Source organism: Psammomys obesus, unplaced genomic scaffold (assembly GCF_907164565.1).
Source record: "Psammomys obesus unplaced genomic scaffold, mPsaObe1.curated_primary_1811, whole genome shotgun sequence".
Classification (NCBI taxonomy): domain Eukaryota; kingdom Metazoa; phylum Chordata; class Mammalia; order Rodentia; family Muridae; genus Psammomys; species Psammomys obesus.
In genome coordinates, this window is record NW_026596125.1 from 16,351,161 (window position 1) to 16,369,707 (window position 18,547).

The window sequence follows — 18,547 nt, forward strand, 5'->3', positions numbered from 1 at the left end:
GCCATGCCTGTAGGCCTGCACGATGCCAGTGACATCATCAGGAGGTTTTCACCAACCCTCTCAGGGGCTCAGTTGCTGATCATCTACCTCAGTAGAGAAGGTTACACAGATACAGAAACACACACCGCCACGACACAAGTAGTTTTTCAGTTCGTGTCAACTGCACTATTTGTGGCGATGGTTTCTGTGATTTGAAGCAGACCTTCTCCTCCTCTGTCTGAAGCCCCACATTACAGCCCTCTCCTTGCCCATGTCTGCCCAGGCTCTTGCCAAGCCTGGCTGTGGAGAGTGGAGGAGCCTGTGTCCTCTGCTTAGGCTAAGTTTAATAAGACTTACTTATGCCTGCTCTCAGGACAGAGCAACTTCCTGGTAATGCCTGATGCACCCTCTCTAGGAAGATCCTGACCATTGCCAGGAAAAACAAAAACTGTAGAACACTTTCAGTGCTTCTGAGAGCCTCTCTGCAACCTCTCCCTCTATTTCTCAGTCCATTTTCCAATCTCTTTTTTAATTAGTATTTGTTATTAAAAGGGTCTCATCATCTTTTTTTAAGCTTCCTTTTGTTCCTGGGAGAATTTCTTTACTTTCTCCTCCCCCTACATAGTGAAAATTCCCCCTGGGGTTTGTAGTTTGGCAATCAAGGCTTTCATTTTCTCAAGGATACCTGGATTGCTTCTCAAACTGTCATGTCCTCTTAGATCTTACTGACACCATCAATTGCCCTGAGTCTCCTCCACAGGGGAACTATTTGCTCAGTTCCTCAGAAAGATTTGGTGATGGTTAGCTTTAATTGTCAATGTAGCACAAGCTAGAATCACTAGGAAGAGAATCTCCAAGAAGGATTGCATATGTCAGGTTTGTCTGTGGGGGACTGCTATCAAATAATTGCTGTGGGAAGACCCAGCCCACTGTGGGCAGCACAATCCCCCTCTCTCCTTCCTTCCTTCCTTCCTTCCTTCCTTCCTTCCTTCCTTCCTTCCTTCCTTCCTTCCTTTCTGTCTGTCTTTGTTTTTGTTGGTGGTGGTGGTGCTGGGTTTTTGTTTGTTTTTTGAGACAGGGTTTCTCGGTGTAGCCCTGGCTGTCCTGTACTCACTTTGTAGATCAGGCTGTTCTCAAACTTACAGAGATCCGCCTCTGCCTCGTGAGTGCTGGGATTCAAGGCGTGCGCCGCCACAGCTGGCTGGCAGCACTGTTCTTAGGAGGGATCTTGAGTTATATAATCGTGGGGCACTCACATGGAGCATAAGTAAGCGAGTTCGTGCGTTTAGCACTCTTTGCTCCTGGTGGGTCTGTGACTTGACTTGCTGTTGTAACTTCCAGCTGGGATGACTTTTCTGCTGTCCTGGGACTGTGAGCTAAAATAAATCCTGTCTCCCCTCAGTTGCTTTTTGTGAGATGTTTTATCACCCCATAACAACAACAAAAACGACACTAGAACAGACCCCTTCAAGTGGCAGTGGTTGGAGGTTGAGGAAGGGAAGCCGGTGTCACAACCTTGCGTCGCTGGGCAGGAGAGCCTGAGTGTGTTGGCAGCAGCAAACACGCTTTTTCTGAGACAGCTGGACTGTGATCACCCCCTCCCCCCACCCCCGTGACCTGTGTGTGGCTCTAACCCACAGAGACCCCCACTCCAGATGCTGCAGCTGGGAACGGCTGTGTGCCACACATGCCGTGGCTGAGGAACCCCCGTGCCTGCTGTGCTCCCCAGTTCCTTTCCCCCTATGCTTGTCCCACGTGCTCTTACCTCTGTAGCTCCGCTCCCCAGATAGAATACACTTAGGTTAATGATCGATGGTTGGACATTATTTGAGACTGTCACAGAAAGTTTCAGTACCTAAAGCTTGGTTTCTGCTGTAATTCTGAGAGGTGGCAGCCCCTTTAAGAGGTGAGGCCTAGTAAAATGTGATTGTTGGGGATGCTACTTTCCCGAGACCTCACTTAGCTCTCCGAGGAGCAAGCTCTCACACATGCTCCCAGCGACTACCACATGTGATGCAGCCAAAAGAGGCAAGTGCCGTGCCTGCGAGCTTCTGGAACTGTGGGCTAAATCTGAGTTAATCTGAGTGAATTTCTCCAAGCCGTGCTCTTTCTGCTATAGACACATGCTTAACTGTAGACATTGACACAGGGAGAGGAATTGGTTTTCTTCCCAAATCATAGAGTGAGTGAATTGACAGATTGAGGCAATGGGAAAACGAAAGTCTCAGACGGAGGAAACCTGTGTGCTGGTCATGCTGTCAGCCAAGTTCATGACCTTCATAGCTTCAGTGCAGGCAGGTAACTCTGCCCGGCCTCTTCCCATTGAATGCCAGGAGCACACCACTCCAGCTGTGGCAACTGAAACTGTTTTCAGATATTGCCCAATAAGCCCAAAGGGGCAAACTGCCCCAGTGGAGAAGCCCTGTGCTAAGACGACTGGACCCACAGTGCCAAGGAGGAGTGCATTCTTCGTGGAAAGAGGTGCTTTGTGTTTCTGGTTAGGCTCACGGAGGGTGAGCAGGGACAGTGTGACAGACATGGAAACAAGACGAGAGACCAAAGGAACGATAAAGACAGAAGCCCAGGACCTCTCAGATCTGATGAGCAAGACTGCAGTGCCCACGCCATGGTCTCTGGGGCCTGGGAGTGTACCCCACATCTGTCTCCAGCAGCCCTGGGTCAGCAGCCCTTCCCTGTAATGGAGCCAAGTCCAGGCTGTATACGATGTGACAGAAATCCCTTTCTTCCTGGCTCAGAACAGCTATCTTCCTTAGGAGCCAGTGGTAGACAGTCTATTCAGAGTTTTAATGGTCCTCTGGGAGACAGCTCAAAGTCACCCCACCCAGAAGTCTCCCAGAGAATCTGAGTTCTCTGTGGAGCAGAGGCCATTGGTGTGGGAATAGCAATGACCTCTGCAGGAGAGCAATGAGTTTGTAGGTTTCCGTTAAGAGACATAGTCCCAAGCATTTCTGAGATCAGGGATTGCTTGGGCATGTTGGGTTTGGGCCTAGACTGGCCAGTGCTGGACCCAGGGACGTAAGATCACGTCTGACCTGGCTCTGCTCTCTCCTCCCACGGGAGCATTGAACTTGGTTTGCATTTCGTGGTGCCTCCATCTTTCCCCTTAGCCAGCCCTGACCTCCTGAGACCGTTCTCGCATCACTCCCTCCCCTCTTCTTCTGCCAGGCACTAATTCTCTGTGGATTCTTGAACTCACCCTGGTTTGAGGAGTTGATTGTCCAATCAGCACCTCCCTCTTGAGAGGAGGGGAATGAGCGATGAAGACACTAAGATGAAAACTCTGGGGTTCTTTTAGCAAGTGTCACTGGCTACAACAAACCAGCCCAAACATTGAAGAAATGGTGGTCCAGACAAGCTAGGTAACATACTGCATGTCACCACGGAGATAGAGACTCCATCCGTCTGATGACAAACCCAGGTTACAATAGTATGAAAGAAGGAGGAATCTGCTACAATTTTGTAGCTCTTGGTTACTGAGAGCAAAGATGGATTTTAGAGTCGCTGGTAGCCCAGGTGAGTCCATAGCTGATAGGTCAGGATATAACCTTGAACTCCGGATTCCCCTCTGAGATGACAGGCTTGTGTGCCAGCGCCCTCCTTTAGGAGCTGCTGGAGCTTCAGGCCCTCTGGGGTGCTAGGCTGGCACTCTACTCAGATAGATAGTTACAGTCTCTGTATCCCTTTTAAAACCAGGTCACTTTAAAATTTCTACCCATTAGAGAGATCTCTGAAGGTGGACTTTGGAAGGCAAAGGCGATAAACTTTTCTTTCGGGGCTCATGTCACAGTGTGCCAAAGCCCTCTTTAAAAGTCGCTGCCACTCTGGGAGGTGGACATGTGCACCCTGGACACTCACAACGTGTGTCTTTAGCTGTCGAGTTGAGCCCGATTTGTGTTTGTCTGGTGTTTGTTCTTCCGCTCATGTCCCTTGACTGTATTTGTGTTGCCCCTTTCTTGATATTTCGTGAGGTTTGCTTGTAAAATCAACCCCTTCCTTGCAGTGTTGAAACATTTCTGGCAGCTTGTCCTTTGAGTTTCCATTGTTTAACATTGCTGGGGTCTGTAAGTCCCAGTCTTTCTTGTCATTTGTTCAATTGATCTGGTGCTTAGGAACTATTAAAGTTGGGACTTCTCCTGCTTTTAAAGAGCTTTGTGTTTTACTTTTACGCCAATCCATCTGTGATGCATTTTATTATTTCAGATGTGGCTATAATTTTGACCTTTCACAAGTAACCCTTCCCCATCACTGTTTGGATAAATCATGTATTTTCCCTCGCTGGTGACCATGTTTAGTACTTGAATGTTCTTAGTCAGCTGGGTTAACTTGAACATTTTCTTCTTCTTCTTGTTTTTTGTTTTTGTGTTTTTGAGACAGGGTTTTCTGTGTATCCTTGGCTGTCCTGGACTTGCTTTGTAGACCAGGCTGGCCTTGAACTCACAGAGATCTGCCTGCCTCTGCCTCCCTGGGTGCAGGCATGCGTCACCCTGCCTGACTTTTTGAGTTCTTTCCATGTATTAATGCTTTGCCTGCAGCATTTGCAATGACTTTTCACTCTCCTTTACCATTCAGAGCTCTTTTCTTTCCCCATTACCCTTTCCAAACCTTTCTTATTTGTGCTCCTTCTGCATTTTTTCAGGTGAAGTTTGACATTATTACCATTCCATGTTTCTTTAAGAGAAGAAAGATCCCATTGTCATTTTGGAGGAAATTGGTTGGTTTCCTACCTGTAGTCTCCCAAAGTCCCACATGGGACCTTTCTGCTGTACTTTTTTTTTTTTTTTTTTTTTTTTTTGCCTGGAACTCCCTCCCCACCTAATTTTGTTACCTTATGACCCCAGGGCCTGGTTTTAATTGCTTAGTTGCTCACTGGCTGTGCCCTGCCCCCTTCCCTGGGTTCTGCTCCATTTACACTGGTGTCTGCAGGAGCAAGACATTCTTAGGCTTTGCCAAGCAGCCCAATATCCAGAGGTACTAAAGAAAAGATGTCATAGGACTGAGTGTGAGGTGCTTGCCATGAAGGCATACACACGGGCCTGACTTTGCTCCCAAGTACCCATGTCAGAAAAGCGTAGGTTTGTAACCCCAGCCCTGGAGAGGCAGAGACAGGAGGAGTGCTCACTGGCCGGCTAGCCTGGCCTACCGGTGGTCTCCAGGTTTCTCCCAGTGACAGGGCCCATCTTTACAAACAAGGCAGGGCCATGTGATGGCTCAGCAGGAAAGGAGCTTGCCACCAAGCAAGACACACATGGCAGGAGAGAATCAATCCCAAAAGCTGTGCTCCACATATGCATGCTGGTGCCTGTAGACCCTATGTTTCCTCTCTCACATATAAGCACACATACACAATAAATGCATTTAAAAATGAGGTAGATGGCTTTTGAGGAATAACACCCAAAGTTGACCTCTAACACTTGGTGAGCATGTGTGATGCACAGGTGTGCGGCATACACACACACACACACACACACACACACACACACACACACACAAGAAAACCACTGCAATAAGCCAGGTGGAGGTAGGCAGAACTGAGTTTCATCCTGATCATTAGGCAGCCTTGGTGTTACAAGTCCTGCTAGGCTTCCTGACCTCAGAACGCCCACTGGGAGACCCATCCAAATTCTCATAATGTCTATCAAATTGCTGCTGGATTCCAACCTTTTGAAGACCTCCGCTGTCCCAGTCCTCCTGAAAGGATGTTGTGGGAAGCTGCTGGAACGGAACTTCATTTGTGACAGCAGTGCTTGAATCTACACCACCAGGCCTTGTTTCCCCAGAGCTGTTGCTAAAGTCATTGCTCCTCCACAAGTTAGAAGCCCAATAAACAACTTCTGCCATGTTCCAATGTCTACTCAACTGTCATTTCACACACTGCAAATGACGCATAGAGTCTTGGAAGTTCAACCACAGAAGTAGTTGCTTTGTGGAGAATCTACTCCAGAAATCCATGACCTGGGGCCACCACAGGCAACAAGGGAATAACAGCAGCCACTGGAAGCCTCGGGTGACCAAAGCAGTAGAAACTTTCCATGTAGGGGTCATGACCCTCAAAGGGGGGCATGGTGATTTTCATCTCTCCCCTTCTGTAGCAAACCCTCTCATTGCACTTGGGATAGAAAAGGAATCCTATTTCCCTTTGGTTACGTCCTCATCCCTGGATGCTAAGAGTATCCCGGGTAAACAACCACCAGGCTCTCCTAAATCTGCACTCACACTCTGAATTAGAAAATAAATGGTGGGATGGTTCCTCCTTTGCGTGTGGGAGTGCTATTTTTTTTTAAATCTGTACCAAGATTTTCTAAACTGTACACTCTGTGGTCTCAGCCTATATATAGGTAGAGCAGGGCACTGCCTGAGTGGTGGGATGGAAAGCCTGCTTACGCTTGTCACGCCAGCTCACACGCCCACACCCAACTGTCATCCATCCTGAAATTCCTACCATTAGAGTTCCTACTTTTGCTCTTGGCACAGAGCTTCAAGACAACCTTCCCCCAGGTACCAGGTCACAGACAGCGTGCTTCCTCATGCTCAGTCTCAAGTAGCATTAGGTCTCTTTATTTTTCTAACACAGATTTTAAAGGAATGGGTGTTTATAAAGACTAGAAAATGGAAAAGAAAAGTAAGTCTTTATCCTGGGGAAATCCTTAACCAAGGAGGAGGGTCTGACACATGGACAATGTCGTGTGGGTTGCCTGAGCCATTGGATGAGAAGGCTCTTCACCCAGTGTTAATTCTTCCCAAATCCTATAGTGACTCTTTCTAATCGAGAGAAAAATCCTGACAAACCTAAAGTAGGAGGCATTCTTCAACATCACTGGTCAGGATCAGGCAAAATTACAGTCATTAAATGTTGGTCCTCCTCCCAAGAATCCAGCCCATGGGGGTCCAGGCCAAGTCATGAGAGGCGCAAAGCCATCACATGGACACCAGGAGCTGGGTGAAGGCAATCTGAGGGCGAACAAATGCAGACTCCTTTATTCCTGAAGAGAGAGCACATTATATAGCTTTTGACGACCAATCGGGTTCCTCCACACCATCTCCAAGTCTGACATTGGTTCTTGGTCTCTGGGTGGACTCTCCAATGGCAGGTCATCAGCAAAGCTGCCCCAGGCCGTGAGCCCTAAGGGCCCTTTGCTGGGGAGGCCCACGGTTAAAAAGAAGAAGGAAGGGTGGGTCAGTGCTTTGTTCAAGGCAGTGCAATAATCATTGTTCAGAGCAGATATGACAACTAGATGCAAGATGGAGTCTGGAGAGGAGGGCGTAATGGAGAAACTGGTGGCATCCAGAGTCGCAGCAATAATGTGATGTATGGCGGAAGGAAGCTGGGATGAATGGGGTATGAGAACGGAACAGTTAACCGTAAAGGTTGGGGGAGGGGTGGCAGAAACTAGCTCTCCTGTCTGAGCAGCGTCACCCTCAAGTGTATGAGGCAGGATTCTCTAGAAGAGCAGAAGTGATAGAAAGCGGCTGAGCACCCAACAACGGCTGCCTGCACACTAGAGAGGCTGAGTCCACGGAGCTGGCTGCCTCCGAAGGCTGCTGCTGAAGGTTGGGTCGTTGGGGAGCTGCTGGCCTGCAGGCCATGCTGGAAGGCTGAAGAGGCTGGGGCGTAGCGCCAGTGGGAGATGGCAGCATTGCCAACACATGTTCCTGCTTGGGAGGAAGTAGACAGAGGCAGGGGCAGCGCTTTCTTCAGCCCGCCCATTGGAAGGCACCATGCTGTGGGAGGTCTCTTGCTCTCTCTAGAAACATGCCCAAGCACACCTAAAGGTGTGCCTCCTAAGTGATTCTAAATTCCTTTAGGTTCAGAATTAACAACCATGATGTCGAGGATTTGGGGGTTGGTGCTGTGGGAAGGAGCGTTGGGGGTGTCATTTTTTCTCTCTTAACCAGCCCCACTCAGGCTATAGAGGAAACCCTGGAGGGTGCAGACATCCTAAACAATTCTTTCATGTTGGAGATGATCTCAGCCGGGCCCCATCACCGTGTCCTTGGGCATGCACCCTCCCGGCTCCCTAACCCCCTAGGTGCTGTGTCCCTCTAAAGTGAGCCTGCCCGTTCTAACTCTGCTGAGGAGGAGTGGTGAGCTTGCTACCCCTTGCATGCCACACTGGGTGGGTCTCAGCAGAACTTGGCTCCACCCCCAGGGCCCTGAGTGTCAGTCAACAGTCTCTTCTTTTCTGGCCTCCAGGTAACCAGCCCTCATGGCAGACCTGGCATTGCTCAACATAGGGCCTTCTGGCTGAAACTGGTCTTCACCAGTCCACATCCACACGTCTTTCCAACCAGCCAGCCTCTGGCTTCCACCACCTTCCCTTTCCTTCAACCCACAGTTAGGAAGCAACAGCAAAATAATTGTATGGTCGGGGTCACCACAACATGAGGAACTATATCAAAGGGTCCCAGCGTTAGGAAGGTTGAGGACCACTGGACTAAATGAAGGCATCTGAGGGAAGGCAAGGCATCCAGGACATAGATAGAACTTGGTGCCTTGCCTGAGCCAAGAAGCACGGATGGGCCTTTCTTTCCTAACAGGAGCGAAGTGGAAGGGGCAGGGAAACATGGTAATCCTCACGCTGGCCATCTGCCACATTGCATATTCAATGTATGGCCTTGCTCCATGAACACATGAAGAGTGACCGGTTATACGGAATGGGAAGAATTGACCACACCCCTCGACTGCCCTCCACCTGGGAGAGAACAAAAGAATGGAAGAGTTCTTATTATAAGTGCTCAGGTGTGCCTGCAGGCCCAAGCAACAGAGGAGAATGTGGTCCTTTTGGTCCTGGGAACTCCCAAGGTGACTGTTGAAAAAAAAAAAAAGAAAGGCATGTGACTTTTTTCTTTTCTTCTTTTCTCCTCTTTAGTTTTTTGAGACAGAGTTTTTCTGTGTAGCCTTGGCTGTCCTGGACTTGCTTTGTAGATTAGGTTGGACTTGAACTCACAGCAATCCACCTGCCTCTGTCTCCCTGAGTTCTGGGCTTACAGGCGTGCACTACCGCACCTGGTGTATATGACTTTTGTAATGTATATTACAACATGAGAATTTTCTTTCTTGGTGTAAGTTTAAATGACACTGTCCCTCCCTCTAGAGACACATGAGCTTCTCTACCAGGCAAAGAACTTGAGTTGCCTTTGAAGCCCATGGCTTAAATATAAATATATGCAGCCCGGGGTGCCAGTGTCTGTGGGAGTAAACAGTAGCCAGCAAGGTGAAGCCTGGGTACCACTGTGGACAGACCGACTTCAGCCTGGGCAAGAACGACAGGTGTTGACAGGAGCCCAAGCCTCGAGGTGAAGAAACCTGGTTAGAAGCTCGGGTGTTCTGACAGGCTGGCGGCCACCACAGCCAGGTTAAGGAGAATCTAGCAGTGTAGCCAATGAGAAGAAAGGCCTAAGGGTGAGCTGCATTGCTACCAAAGATGAGGTCTGAGGGCACCCGAGAACCATGTCTATGTGACCAGCTTTTTGCCCAAGCTCCAGCCTCTAGCCCTCATAGGATTCTGGGAGCCATTTAATAAGCTCTAACACATTCCAGCTTCTTCCTTAAAGGACCAGGTTTGATTTTTATTTGCTGTTAAGAACCCCATATAGCATAAACTATAACTTTGTCCCTAATTTACGTAAATGATTCTCTTGAGCCTAGAAACTCTGGGTTAAATAACTGATCTGGTACCGGGCTGGGCTGTTGTCGGGAAGAGCGAGCAGAGCTTGGCTTGCCCCTTCCTTCTGCATCACCTACTAAGTAACATCCGACATGTCTGAGACCTAAAAACCACTAGTGAGCCCACGAGGCCGTGTGAGATAATTATAACGACATTCTCTGGGTTTGGCTTGTGGTTTTCCTCTTATAATCAAATGTCAGGCGCTGCGGAGGAAAGCTTAGTCGTGTGTTGCCACGGATGTTTTTAACCAAGAGTCTAAGGCTGTTTGATATTTTTGGCATCATAATTCCCATTTCCAGTCCTGATTTGGGAATAAAGCAAGACTGAAGTCCAAGTGAAAAAGACTTCCTACGCTACAAAACAGCCTGGAGTTTCAAGGTAAAAAGTTAGGGTAGGCACCGAGGCCCCTCTCTGCCCTGCGGTCTTCCTGGTCTCCTTTTGCGCTGTCTCAGTTTTGTTCTTTGTGTTCATGTGGCAAGCTGGACTGTCTTGCTTTTCTCTCTCCACTGGATTTTAAAGTTTTTATTAAATATTTAGCACAGCCCCCTCTTAACGTTATCATTCATCGTGTGCGCACACAGGTGCGCGTGTGAGGCTGCACGTGTGTGGACTCGGGGGACAACGGGCAGAGCTAATTCCTTCCTTCCGCCTGTGGGTCCCGGGGACTGAAGTCGGGCTGTCAGGTGTGGAGGTGCCTGTTCACCCACTGAGCCACCTTCTTGCCCAGTTTTGGTTTTCTGGCTTCTTACTTTACTCTCAGAATCTGCTACCGGAAAGCACTCGAGGTGTCCCTGCCTTGTCCTAAGATGTCCTAGGAAGGCAGGGCAGTATTTTTAGTGTTTCCTCCCTGCATTGCATGATGTGGGGCTTAATAGAGAAAGGTCCCCACAGCTGTGGCAAGAGGGAACCTAGGTACTTTGTTCCACATTCAACTTTGAAAATTTCCAAATGTGAGCGAGCACTCAAGACATATGAGGGCCCTGCACGCAGCCTTCTGCATCCATAGATACAGCTAATTTGGGGGGGGACTTTTTTAATTTGCCTTCCTTTAATATGCAGATTTCTTCTTATCACTACTCCTTAAACAATTCATTACAGCAACAATTTACATAATGTTTATATGGAATTGATTTTCACAAGTAATCTGAAGATCATTACAGGTTCACAGGGAAGGAAGGGGTTATGTGCAAACATTAAACCGTTTTCTATAATGGACTCGTGAGTCTGCGGTTCCCGGGGCGTGAGAGGTCCAGGACCAGCCCCACAGCCCTCTGTGAATAGCTGTGTTTGGCTTTCCGTGAGCCAACTCTGCAGCATGGGTGCAGCAGGTAGTTCAGCGGCAGAGCACCAGCAGAGCACGTGCAAGGCAGAGCACCAGCAGAGCACGCGCAAGGCCCTGGGTTCAAGCTCTGACACTCAATCAAAAGGAAAATCTCTGGGAATAAAAACCTCTAATATTACGCTCTTTATCAAAGAACAAGCATAAATAGTTTTATTCTTTCGGGTATTTTAAAGTCTCCTAAGCAATTTCTGGTTAAGTCTGGTTAGTTACAGTTTGTTTTCCAACCCAGAAACATCACGGCCTTTCAAGTGTGAACTCCTGCAGCTTCTTTGTGCAGACATTACTGGCTCTTGGTTTTCATAAAACCCAGAAGGATCTTGCTTTCAGCTAGCCTATTAGACATCTAAGAGTAGCCTGGAGTCTGACCCTGCCTTAGTTTACACCGTGTGGCCCCAGACCCAGGCTGACCTTCAGGTGTCCAGGTCCTGAATAGCCTTGGTGACCAAGGAAGGGCTAGGCCAAAGCTGCTGAAGGCAAGACAGTGTCCAGTGAGGTCCCAGCAAGTCACAGCACAGCCAGAGGAAAGCCCCTCTTCCTGCCTGCTTCCTATTGGCCCTCCCGTCCCCCTTCCATTCGCATTTCCTAGCGCAGAGCATGTGTGTAATTGATGATGCTGGACAAATACAGGAACAAATTACTAGTGCTATTTCTCAAGACTCAAATACCCTAGAAGACATGGCATTTAGCTGTAAAGTTTATCTTTCCAAAGGGAACTTGATCTCCAAATGCTAGGTGTACAGGGACACTTTCACAGACCCCTCCACCCACCAGACACACTGTGGAAGATGTCTGTCCTACCTACAGAGTGACAGCTTGCTTTTATTTATAGCACTCGAAACCCTCCAAAGTTCCTTTTCTTACTTGATCTCATTTGTGTCTCAAGAAAAGAGAACAAGTTTGATTCCAATTTTACCAGTGAGGAAACTGAATCATGTCCTTCCCAGATCCCCAGGATATGAACTGTGGACTGTGGCTGTGTTTGAGATGGGGCCTAAAAAGAAGTAATTACATTAAAATGGGGTCACTGAGGTGAGCTCTAATCCAGCCTGACTGCGTCTTTATAAAGAGAGATTAGGGTACAAATACAAACACCCAGGCAAGATCACGTGGACACACAGCAAGAGATGCCTGCAAAGATAAGAGGGACCAGGGAAGAAGCCAACCCCTCCCCACACTTTGTCCAGCACTTTTGGCTTCCAGTACGGAAGAAAAACTATCTTGTAAGCCACCTGCTCCTTGACACTTTGTATGGCTGCCATTGCAGAGTAATAGAGTCTCCCACATCCCAGACTTAGCAAGAGCCAGAGTGAACTTCAGTCCCCAAGCCTTGCATTTCGTAAATCCTTTGTGGAATAAAATATTTTGCATATGGGAACCAATTCTGTTGCATAGTTGGCCATGCACAGCCCGTCTCTGACTGCCTGCCTGCCATGTTGTTCAAATAGTTTTTATAGCAAATTGTCTCCAGGCATTAGGGGATGGTAATCCATGGCTCTCTGCCCTATTCCACTGTCCATCCTGTTTGTCCAGTATCCAGCCTCAGTCTCAGTACCAGGAAGAGAATGACAATGATTCTGAGAAAACAAACAAACAAACAAACTGACACCGTCCCTTTGGCTGGCGCATTGACCTCCTCAGGTACTTGAACTGTACTCCCTCTCAACCCAGCCGGGGCCAGCTCCTGGCTCTGCTGTTGATCTGTCCACCGCCTCCTGGTGACTCCTGGTCCTCTGCTTTGCATGGGAACACGGAACTGAAACTCTGGGGTGAGCAGGGTTTTGCATGACGAACCCATTTCCCCCTTCCCTCTTTGCCTTTGGTTGGAGGCTCTCAGGCTCCAACCTGGGCTTAACCTCCGGAGGAATGTTCTCAAATCACAAAGAACAGCCTTTCTCTGTCACAGAACTGGCCCCACAATGGGTGGCCTCGGAGCCCCTGCACCCTGCCTCATCACTTCCTCTGCCTGCAGGGCTGTAACTACATTTGTCCCTCCTGGAAGTGGGGTGGGGGAGGGGGTTGAGGCTGACTTTCCCAGAAGGCAGACTTGTCACTATGTGGCTAAGATAGTAACTGTTGAAAGTGACAGTGACATAGTCCATACTCACAGGCTCGGCAGCACTCTCCCTTTGTGGGTTCTGGAGCCAGTCTCTGCCTAAGGTCTACCACGCATAAGGACATTCCATCCTGCCTGGCTCCGAGTCCAAAACCTAAGGGTTCTTAGAGCACACATCCTGGCGCATAGATTTAGATAATGGATTGGACTGATGAAAAGTCTGGGTTGCCATTTTCTTATTAACATCTTTGTAGCTTCCAGGAAGGTCATTAGATTCCTATCAACACACATACACTTGGCAATAGTCCCAATATACCAATAAAACCCAATTTCTGATCTGTGCTCTCCATGCCAAGTGGTGGAGCTGGATCCTGGTCTGGACTATGGCATGGTGACTCTGGAATTGTGGGAATCTTAGACATGTTCTATTGGGGCTGCAAGGCGCAGCTCCCCATCCCCGTGTTTGCAACACCACACTTCATGAAGCACCACAGTGAGTGAGGTACAGAGATGCCCAGCTTAACGATTCCCCAGAGGACAGCTCAGCTCTGGCTCCCGCCCAACACAGCAGAGTACTTGTGTGTTCCACTTGCTGCAAGGGAGGTGATGGTGGAACTGGCCTTCCCAGGGTCTTGGCAAAGTGTGCTCCGAAATTGCGCTACCAGGAGTGAGCTACCCTTGGACCCCCATCCCACCGAACTGATCATCAAAGCTCCAGGAATGTTTCCAGCTATCCACGATGGAAAATAGCTTCCTGGGGAAGCGTCCCCCAGATTTCAAGCCGGAAATGAATCCGGAAGAGAGGGAGCAACCCAGGGCTGCTTTCCTTCTGTTCAGGGCACCCCACGGGGTGCCGAAGGGAGGCCAGCGGTCACCCGCGGACAGATCTGCTCCTGAAGTCCTCCGAGCCAGGTGAAGTGTGGGATCCTGAAGGAAAAAGGAGGGCGGGGCAGCACGTCACCCCTCACCCCCGGGATCAAAGTTGGGGGCAGAGAGGGGGTGGTGGGCTAGCTGGCGGCTCCAAAGGGGACCTGCGCTGCTCGGGTGGCACCTTGCACCTTTCAAAGGCCAGCGGAGACACGGGGACACAGGGATGAGCTCTCTGCAGCGAGGGCGCGGCTCCTCCCCGCCCTGGGCTGCTCCGCACTCCCTCTCTGCTGTCCTTTGATCCGCAGCCCTTTCGAGGAAGCCAGAGGAGAGGCGCCCAGCTCCCCACTAGCTGGAAGGGTTTCTTTGAAAGGGAATGAGGAGCCTGTTGGCTTAATAGGAAGCTGTCCACCCCAGACAACGTTGGGTTTCACTTCTCACTTTCCCCCACCGAAGGCAAGGAGCGGGCCCTTTGCGAGGAAGCGTCCTTCTTTAGGGGCCGCATTCGCAGGGGGCCGGGTGGATGGGCATCCTTCAGTCACCGCCTCAGGTGGTCACCGCCTCAGGCGGCTGTGTTAGGGGTGAGAATGGAGAGCCTGTCCACAGAGCGCAGTTCTTCCTCAGGCATAGCGTGAGAAGTCAACACTTGCCACCTTGATCTGTTCCCTCACATTGTCTGTTTATGAATCCTTTGCAGACCACACCTGGCTCTCCAGGCTGGTTCTGCCGGTTGTAACACGACATTAAAACAACTGTTTTCCCTCTGTGCTTACAGACTGTTTGATTGTTCCCGTCCAGAGCTCTTCCTGGACAGAAGACGGCTGTGTATAGTTTAGATGCGTAAAACAAACAAACAAACATGAAGTAAAGCCCTTTAATAACACCATCCAGATTCAACTCAAACTAGCTTCCCAGGTTTTGGAAAGCCAGCAACTCTGTTTAATATCCCAAAAGAATGCTTTCTGAAATTAGGAAATGACAGAGAGCTGGTCTTGGAAGAGGAAGCTTGGGAAGAGGGTCTGGCTAGTGCCAGGCAGGAAGGCAACAGCACAGCAGTTTAGGCGTGCAAGCATGTTGCCCCTTCTTCCAAATGTCCACCTCTACCCCCCACTCCCCACCCAACCCGTAGAGTAGGAAATCCAGTTCTCAAAGGTTGTGATGCTCTCCATGCTTTCTGGGTCAGTGTGGACAGTAGTGAAGCCACACACCTGGGGGCTGCAGGAAGAAGACTCCGTAGGGGTTGTGTCACCTGACTCTGGAAGGCTCACGTTTCAGACTTGCAGGTTGGAAGGACTGAAGGTCAGATTTCTCCGTGTTGGGCGGTGACTTTCCGCTGCCACCTAGAGGCGCTCAGCCTGCACTTCGCTCTCAGAGAAACCCGAAGGCGCTCCCAGCTTTATCGGTCTCCTCTTCTGTTTAAACTGTGTTTTTTAAGAGGCCATCTTAAGGGTTCAGCGAGTGAGGGTGCTTGCCGCCAAGCTGGCAGCCGGACGTTGAGGTCTGGAGCCATATGGCAGGAGAGATTCCACTCCCTCAAGCAGCCTCCTGGTTTCCACATACTCGAAATGCCAACTCCGTGTCTTCTGTGTCTTGCTTTCTGAACTGTTGGAAGAGAAAGCGGAGACAGTGGGTGCATGGTCCATCGTGCTATCCGCCTCACTGCTGCCTTCCATCTCTAGAACCTCGAGCTGCCCTCCCGCCTCTGAGAGCCATGCTCCACGCTGGTCCTCTGAGCCCCGAGTCCACAAGAGCTCACACTCAGGCAGCACCAGTGACGGGGTCTCGGAGCCTTACGCTCTTGTCTCTTTCATGTGGGACAGTAATGATTCCCAGATCTTTCCTCGGAAGCTATCTCTTTTGCACACAAGAATAAACGAGGCTTTCAAAGGTCAAATGATGGAACCAGGACTTATGCTAAGGTAGATTCTAGGACATACGTTCTTGGTCAGGTGGCCAAGAATTGCAAGTTCATATTGCAAGTTCAAACTGCACTCCACCAGTGGATCTTCAATGAACCTATCTAATTTTTCAGGTGATCCAATTACTTAAGAGTCTAGGCTTGGGCTAGTGCTGCTGCTCAGTGGTAGAACTCAGAGTTAGTATGTCTAAGGCCCTGGATTTGATCCTCACCACTGGAAAAATAAAAATTAAAAAAAAAAAACATTAAAAATGGGGCTGGATGCAGCTGAAGGTGCGCAGAAATGTTTGCCATGCGAGGGTGAGGACCCGAGTGTGAATGCCGAGAACGCACATAAGCTGGATGTGTGCTGCTAGTGCTGTAAGCCCAGCACATCTACAGAGGAGGATGGTGGAGACGGGCGCCGTGGACACTCAAGAAGCAGGTAGCTTGACATATGCAATGGAGAAGCAGCGGAGACCCTGTCTCAGAGAAGATGGAAGGTGAGTGCTGACATCTCAGGCTGACCTCCACATACTCTGTGGCACTTTTATGCCAGCACACACACACACACACACCTTGCTTGATCCAGGCTTGTCACCACACATAATTATTTACAAGTATGGTCTCCCACCATAACACAAACAAAACATAACACTGTGAGGGTATTGCCATTTTTGCTGGTTTCCCACCATAACCAGATGGCAAGACCCAGATCCTCAAGAAACACTATATTTTAGTTGCAAGACATTCGGAAATAAAGCTGAAACAGAGTTGGACACCTCTTCCCTGTTGGCTAGCTTTCACAGAGTTTAAAAGTGCTATGTGGGCCATTGGGCCAGGGAAGTCATCAACGAACTTGCCCAGAGGTAGAACCTGTGCACTGTGACGCTGACATGCCAGGCAGCCTGTGTCCACAGGTGCAACAGTGGCGTGGTTGTGGGGATGAGCAACCACCTTCTGATTGGACTTGAGGGCTGCTTTACAGGAGGACATTCATGCCTGCTACCAGAAACCTGGCCAAAATCCCGTGGCTGGAATTTTGCTCATAAACCATACCATAGGACCCTGCTACATTGTTGATTTACTAAACAAATATGCTGTCAAACTACCTTGTAAGTATTTATGCTTATACCCATTGATTGGCGTTGCTCTCAGCTTTGACCAGGGAAGCTTCTCTCTGAAGTGGGCAGCAGTCAATGCAGAGACTCAAAACCAGTCAAAATGTTGAGAATAAATGACTGTTGAGTGCTGAGCCTGAATGGGATGGTATGTCACCTCCACAAGACTTGAAGAACATCAAGGAGAGGGGAACAGATGAATATAAGACCTAGAGGGCAGCGGGGCGTGCTGTGTTCTGGAAGGGACATAGTGATCCTACTAGCAGCAGCTACGGTCACTGCTTTAAAATCTACATAAGCTCAAGCCAGCCAGTCACTCCAGCATGGGTAGGGGCTGGGTTCATGAGTCTCCATGCCCAGTCTTTGTGTGTGTGTGTGTAGTTATTAAGGAATAAAAACACCTTGGCTTGGCTGAGAGATTGCTTGGCAGTTAGGAGCATTTGCTGCTTTCCAGAGTGTGCAGATTCCCTGCACTCATACTGGTGGCTCAAAACCACCTATAACTCCAGTTCCAAGGGTCTGATGCTTTCTTCTGGCTTCCATGGACATCTGCACGTGTCAAACACTCACAGATCAACACACACGCAGACAATGTTTCACGAATCTTAAAAACAGTACAAAACACCCTGTGATACCCAGGCTTGCTGCAAATTTCATAATGCCTAAGATGTCTCAGCACCAAAGCAAAAGCTGGGCGTGAGTTACACATGGGACATAAGCACATATTCTGACAAACAAAACATTTTGGTTAGGACTTCCCAGCAATGGGCCAGTTAATGGCAACTGGTGTAATGGAAGGAGCAAGCCAAGTCCAGCATCAAACACTGAGCCCCTTGAATGCAGTCAGCCCCATTAGTGAACAATGGATAACTCTTCTTCTGACACCCCCAACACTGAAATAAACACTGTAGCATCAGAACACACTCCTAGTTAGAGATTTTCAAGCATGGCAGAGCCATCTCCTATTTGGCAGGAAGGAAACCCTTTAGCTCCACAGTGTCCTTTTTTTAGTTTCTTCTTTTCTTTTTTTTTTTTTTTAAAGGATTTTTTTATTTTTTAATTATTTTTGTTTTTATTAATTACAGTTTATTCACTTTGTATCTCCCCTGTAACTCCCTCCCTCCTCCCTCTCAACCTCACCCTTCCTCCCTCTTCCCCATGCATATCCCTCCCCCAGTCCATTGATAAGGGAAGTCCTCCTCCCCTTCCTTCTGATCCTAGTCTATCAGGTCTCATCAGGAGTGGCTGCATTGTCATCTTCTGTGGCCTGGTAAGGCTGCTCCCTGCTCAGGGGGAGGTGATCATAGAGCAGGCCAATCAGTTCATGTCAGAGACAGTCCCTGTCCCCATTACTATGGAACCCACCTGGACACTGAACTGCCATAGACTACCTCTGTGCAGGGGTTCCAGGCCATCTCCATGAGTGGTCCTTGGCTGGAGCATCAGTCTCAGAAAAGACCCCTGTGCTCAGACTTTTTGGATCTGTTGTTCTCCTTTTGGAGCTCCTGTCCTCTCCAGGTCTTACTATTTCCCACTTCTTTCATAAGATTCCCTGCACTCTGCCCAAAGTTTGGCTATGAGGCTCAGGAGCTGCCGCAATAC

At 49.1% G+C, this 18,547-nt stretch overlaps 2 protein-coding genes across 3 annotated transcripts in view; one reads left to right on the top strand and one right to left on the bottom strand.

Moving 5' to 3' along the window:
• Positions 1–14,562, top strand: part of Adrb1 (adrenoceptor beta 1) — a 49,798-nt gene extending 35,236 nt beyond the window's left edge. The window contains exon 2 of the mRNA XM_055591758.1: positions 14,384–14,562. Within this exon, the coding sequence (XP_055447733.1) occupies positions 14,384–14,562 (179 nt within the window). The remainder of the gene's footprint in view (positions 1–14,383) is intronic.
• Positions 14,563–14,787: 225 nt separating this feature from the next.
• Positions 14,788–18,547, bottom strand: part of Ccdc186 (coiled-coil domain containing 186) — a 46,013-nt gene continuing 42,253 nt past the window's right edge. Inside the window, exon 15 of one of the 2 annotated variants that reach the window (XM_055629972.1) lies at positions 14,788–15,529. In XM_055629972.1, coding sequence (XP_055485947.1) covers positions 15,379–15,529 — 151 coding nt within the window. In that variant the 3' untranslated portion in view covers positions 14,788–15,378. The remainder of the gene's footprint in view (positions 15,530–18,547) is intronic. The other variant, XM_055629973.1, reaches the window with a different exon arrangement.